The sequence below is a fragment of the Aptenodytes forsteri genome, unplaced genomic scaffold (genome assembly GCF_000699145.1).
Source record: "Aptenodytes forsteri isolate BGI_AS27 unplaced genomic scaffold, ASM69914v1 Scaffold81, whole genome shotgun sequence".
NCBI lineage: Eukaryota > Metazoa > Chordata > Aves > Sphenisciformes > Spheniscidae > Aptenodytes > Aptenodytes forsteri.
Genome location: NW_008795259.1, coordinates 4,897,568 through 4,903,572, shown reverse-complemented (window position 1 = coordinate 4,903,572; position 6,005 = coordinate 4,897,568). Strand labels below are relative to the sequence as shown.

Below are 6,005 nucleotides of genomic sequence, written 5' to 3'. Positions count from 1 at the left end.
ATACGTGGATAATGTCAAGACAAAACTCACCATAAACGTTGATTTTTTTTTTTTTTTTTTTTGTTTTAAGAACAGTCCTGCTTACACTGTTTGTATGATGTCTGTTACCTTAGCCTCTAGGCAACACTAACACACTTAAGAGTAAAAAATACTGATTCAGTTTAGTCAATAGCTACCTGGGATCTTGCAACTTCTCCCTTTGGAAAATGCTATCCTGACAAATGGTATAATTTTAGTATGAAGCACAGGGTACAGGAGATAAATTTCAACATAGTCACTGTATAATTTCATGGCACACAAACCCATACTTCCATAAAGACTATGCTTTTGTATGTGAAGAGTACATACTAGTTGAGCCACTCTCAGAAAGTAAGTTAATCCATAACATTTAGGTGGGAAAAATATAGGAATTCGCTTGACTGAAGTCACCCCTATTTAAAGAAAAGGATGCTTCAAAATTACCTTGAAGTTGATTCTGTAGCTTCTTTTTTTCAGGATCCTCTGACTCTCCTTCCCCATCACTGTCATTCCTGATTTGCAAACAAGAAAAAATGTTGAAATACAATAAAAGAGACTGCTGTCTTAGGATAAAAATCAGAATGCAAAAAGCAGAAAAAACACCAGTCTGAGGAATGAAAGAAACCTTGAGATGCTTTCAGATCTTTACAAGTTTACATCATTGTACTCCTGCTTTTCTACACTACGTTCTTTCTAATTCACCCTCCTCATCCTTTCAACTTCCTCTTCTGGGTCTAGGCCCTTTTAACACGCTTCTGCATGCTTTGAGACAGCCTCTAGGAAACAAAAGCCCTTGTATTGAGCAACATGGAAGTGCTAAAATGGTTTATTTGTAGACATCGGCACTTATCCCCTACCTGGAATTGCAACAGGACTTGGTCAGTTCCATCTAGTACTATAAAACTCTACGCCCTCGTCTTGTCAGAGCAAAGTAAACAAGTTAAAGGAGGAAAAAAAAGAGACTAGATAGTGAACAATTAGAGTGGAGGTCATGAAAATACATGTAGCCTCTGTGATATTACCAATTCCTTCTATTATAAACCAGCAGAACACAGTACAGCTCAAAAAATAAAACTGATGAGACAAGTAGACAATGAAGGAGACTGAAAATCAGGTGAAGTTTCAAGAGACAACTGAGCAACTCTAGCTGTTCAGGACTGCTAAAAAGGGCAGTCCCACCAGAAGGTATCATCCTGAACCCTTCCTCTCTCCTATCCCAGTAAAGGCAGTAGCAAATGCAAAAGAGGCTCTGCTTCTTCAGGTGGCTCTGCTTGTTCAGCTCTCTGATGCGCAAAATGAAAAACAAATCGAATAAAAGGAAAGCAGCGGAGAGACTAGGCAGCAGCAAGGCATTAGAGTGATTCAGTCCCTCTTACAGAACTTCACCCTACATAGAGCTTTGCACCTCTTATCAAGTGTGAGACAGATCAAACTCAGGCCATAGTAACCATCAGTTGGAATTTATTTTCTAGTTAGTAAGTATTTAAATGTAGAAAAATTTTGAGGGTCATTGGGCTCATTGCCATTAAATCCGATAAGCGCGTGTTAGTTGAAACAGCTTTCATTCTTCAGTGTATTTCCTATGCAAATGTTCGCACGTTTTAGTAAACAAGCACAGAAATGCCTGTGATGCTAATTCACATTATTTTTCTTTTATTAGCCCACTGTATTTCAGCATTAATTGTCATCTGAAGCATTTCAAAGACACTAGTTAAAATGATCTTTGAAGAGTTGAATTTTAGAATAAGCTGAGCTCAGGAAGTATTTTGCTTTACCTTCTCCAAAAACATACCCTTTTCCATCAGTAGGACCAGACTCTTTAACTGGTTTTGGTGCAGTTTTTTCTCTCTTTTTCAGATATTCTTTCAGCTTTTCTGCTCTGTCCAAGTATTCTGTACATTTCGTTCTAATGCTCTGTTTTGCTTTATCACCCTGTGCTTCATCTAAGAGTTTGAAGAGAAACAATGCTTTGTTAACAGCAAAACACACGCGCATCAATCAGAAAACAATGCTAAATCTGTCTTCTTTCTATCTTATCAATATACCGCTCCCAGGGCTCACCACATAACCAAACACCTCAACTACTTATTTTTCCGCTATACCATGGAAAGAAGTGACAGGAATGTCGTCATCATCTACCATAAATCAAATATACACCTGAACATTGCTTTGGCTTAAAATGTGACTGTAAAGGATTAAGGACAATGGCACCGGAAGCTTTTCTGTCAGCCTTTCAAGCTGCTACACATTGTCTTAATAACTCCTCTTCTAAAATAGCTCATCAAGAAGCTGCTTGTGCTGAGCAGTTTTTATTTAGAAACATAGTTTATTTTTCCATAGCCTACTAATTTTAAAAAGATGCTCACATCATAAAGAAAAAAATTAAACAAGACATCTGCAAGAGTTAGGTGTGATTCAACAGCCACACTGTTCTCTTAGTCACTATTACAGTGTTTCAAATCAGCAATCAAAATTTAACGTTAGGTTTATGTGTTAAGTTTCGAAAAGTACATCGGTATTGTTAAAAGCACAGAAAGTGATATTCTGATAAGTCCGTAAGACATATATGGATAGGAAGTGATAAACATACATTATCCTAAGTCACTATAAAGAAAATAGTACAGAGATCTGTAAGTATACTTATGTCAGGCGAGCAACCCTAGCCCACTTAGAGTAGGGACGTACCTACATTAAGAAAGCCCACTCCTTGCTTACTAACACTGGACATGACGCAAAAGGTACACAGAAGTGTGAAAAGAAAGGCATAAAATAATAATTATGAGAATATGGAAACTGAAGAAAAATTACAACATACAAATCCATCTGATACATTTTGTTGGCCAAGATGAACAGCAAGACTATGACATTAAGGAGCAAAAAATGCCAGCAGAGAGGTTGTAGAAGGGCAAGCGGCATGAGTTAAGGAGCAAAAAACGCTCTGTAGATACAACAAAGACTTCTTGTATAACATGTGGTTTTCAGCACAACAGAAATACAGGGATCCCTGTACTTATTGTCACATTTCCTCATGCGCAGTGGCCAGCCTGAAACATTGCTACACAAGTCCAGAGGAGAGACAGCAAACCCCTGCCTCCCTGTCTTAAAAAAACTAAAACAAAACACAAGTAAAAAGTAATCCGATTTCTTACGAGAATGGAGCAAGCACACAACACAGTAAAAGCAAAAGCTGCAAAATAGATGACCTCAGTCAAACCACAATTAGCAAGTATCAACTGATGATGAAAGTAAAAATTTAAATACTGATGTCAACGTAAGAGATTACTCTGTGCAATTTGACTACTAAACTCTACTTAATCATCCATTACATTACACTTACATTTAACAACGTGGAGAAAATACTGCACAGCGTGCTGGTACAAGCGGAAGGCTTCCTCATAGTTTCCTGCTTTATCTTCTTGCGCTGCCTTGTTAGCAAGGTCTATTGCTTTCTGTAACACAAGCAAATAATTGAGTGCTGCGCGAGAGCGTTTTGCATGATCAAAGAGACATTTTAAGCTGTTGCTCTGACTGGTTTTGATGGCCAGTTTTTCGGCTCTTTGACATTTATCCCCAAAAGTTGAAGCCAATTGATTGCAACTCTTAGGTGGTGCTTTGTACATGACACAATATTTCTATCCTTTTACGAACAACGATTAACAGACTGCTGAAATTTACTAGCACACAAAGAAGTGTAAGTGAGAAGAACAAGTTTCTGTGTACTAAGTTGGAGCTACTACTGGTTTGTCCATGCAGTTTTCCTTACCAATCTCTTGCATTTATTATGGAAAGATTTGGAAATCCATTCTAAGTTTTTTCGTCACAGACCCAGACGCTTTGAACTATAACTGATGACATCAGTAAACCCCGTCAATAGCAGTCAAAACAGGAAGTACGTGATTGCAATGCACTGCAACTAGTGCTATCACTTTTCCAACCCTGTCCTGGGAGACAGCTTCAAAGACTGACTATTTCTTTAGCCTCTTTAGAAGGATTTAGGCTCTTGATACCCAAGTGAGAAATTCTAATTACCACTCCAGTGGGAGGGGAGAAAAAAAACCCACCAGACAGAAAACATAGAAGTAGTTACAGATGGATTTTTAGTTTGTTTGTTGAGCTAGTTTCAGATAAAACTGACTGTGATCTAAGCCATCGTATTGCATATGCTGGCCTGTGGATTTGTTGGTATCACCGTTATTCTTTTGCTCTTAAGTGCTTATTACCTTTTATTACACTTTGCTCCTTGGAATGTCTATACCACTTCAGGACAATTAAAACTGTTAGTTTGAACAACTAGTTCACGTAAGTTTAAAAAACGCAGTTGGTTAGCCAGAATTAACCAACACTAACTAAATCTTCTATAGCCCCCCCCGTTTTTCCACATTCAGTCCATTTCTTTTCCTAAGCATTGTTAGTATGCTCATGATGATTATGGTAATATCAGGGAGCAAGGCGGAGAGCTTCAACTGCAGCAAGGAGTCTTCATTAGACATTCCAGTGCACATACTCATGCTACTATCCAGACACTCCGATGCGTTTCAGGCAAAACAAAGCTAGTAAACGGTAGCCATAAGAGAAGAAGCAGCACAATCTCTTCATTCAACTGTTTTGCATTGCTGTCTTGGAAGCAAAGATCATCTCATCAGATCTACCCGAAATCAGAGAGTAATTTATTTAAAAACAATGATCCAATAAAGCAGATTCTACAGCTCTGTTGTGGCAAGTGTTGGAACACTGTAAGCATCTGTTTCTTTGGAACAGAGCTTCAACTTTTGTTTTTGGAGAAGCCATGAGCTGATAAGCAGTTTTCTACATACAAATGGGCAGTCCCCTCCTCGCTGCTCACCTTGTGCTGGCTCTGTTAGGCCCCTCTATGCACCATTCAAATCCAGCAAAAGAGCAAAAACTAACCCAAAAAAGAAGTTACTTTCTTCTTAAAGTTCTTAAGTCCCTTTTACCACAGAACAGTCCAATGATTCCTGGATCCAGTACAAAGACAGTGATCCATGTGACGCTAAATCCAAAGAATAAATGGCAAAGACTACCTGCTAAAACAGAACTGTCAGAAAACAGGGCATCCTGCAGCCCTGCTCCTCTGAAATAGAAAGAAGTCTACATCATGTATTGACCGGGTTTGGTATACTCTGTTTTTGTAAATACCCAGAAGACTATTACTTGGGTATTAGATTCTCAGCTCTAGTACTTCATTACATCAGCTGGCATCTTACCCTGTTACTGTGATGAAGAACACTGCTATCAAACAGGAAATAATTTATCAGAAAGTTGCATGAACGGGGGCATAGATGACCAGCTCTAACTATCCATAAGGCACAAACTATATTTATCAGGCTACAGTTTGATACTTTGGTGAACATCACTCTCGGAAAGAACGTTGGCTTAAACAGGTTTTATTCTCCTTCTGCTTATTCTAGACCCTGCGATATCTCCCCTGGCTTTGCCAGTATAAGCATTACACGGCCATAATGAGCTTACAGAAATGATCACGGTTCAAAACAGCTGAAGAAAAAAACTCACTGTTTTTAACACAAGGCATTTCTGGATCTGTTTTGCCAACCAGCCACAGAACCGATTATACTGCCCCAACTGAGGGTTAACGCGGACAGAAAAACAGAGCAGGCAAAGACTTCCTACAGTCAGTAGTCTTAGAAGAAACCTAAGCCAAACTACGCGCCTGGACCACAAGAGGCAACAGTGCTTCCCAGGGGCCCCCCCGCCTCCAGGATCCCCGCCTGCCCGGCAAGTCCCGGTCCCCTCCCCGGCGACTCAGCGCCCGCCGCCAGCGGAGGCCGGTGCTGATGAGGGGATTAACCCGGGGCCTCCGTTGCTTCCCCGCCTGCCCGGCAAGTCCCGGTCCCCTCCCCGGCGACTCAGCGCCCGCCGCCAGCGGAGGCCGGTGCTGATGAGGGGATTAACCCGGGGCCTCCGTTGCTTCCGAGCCCCAAGCCGAGTCCCCTCGACACGCCCCTGCG

The 6,005-nt window shown here is 40.5% G+C and overlaps 1 protein-coding gene across 1 annotated transcript in view; it reads right to left on the bottom strand.

The window, feature by feature from the left end:
- Nucleotides 1-3,638, bottom strand: part of VPS4B (vacuolar protein sorting 4 homolog B) — a 17,420-nt gene extending 13,782 nt beyond the window's left edge. The window contains exons 1-3 of the mRNA XM_009279239.1: nucleotides 3,356-3,638; nucleotides 1,811-1,961; nucleotides 463-530 (exon numbers count right to left, since the gene is read on the bottom strand). Coding sequence (XP_009277514.1) covers nucleotides 463-530; nucleotides 1,811-1,961; nucleotides 3,356-3,638 — 502 coding nt within the window. The remainder of the gene's footprint in view (nucleotides 1-462; nucleotides 531-1,810; nucleotides 1,962-3,355) is intronic.
- Between the last annotated feature and the right edge of the window lie 2,367 nt (nucleotides 3,639-6,005).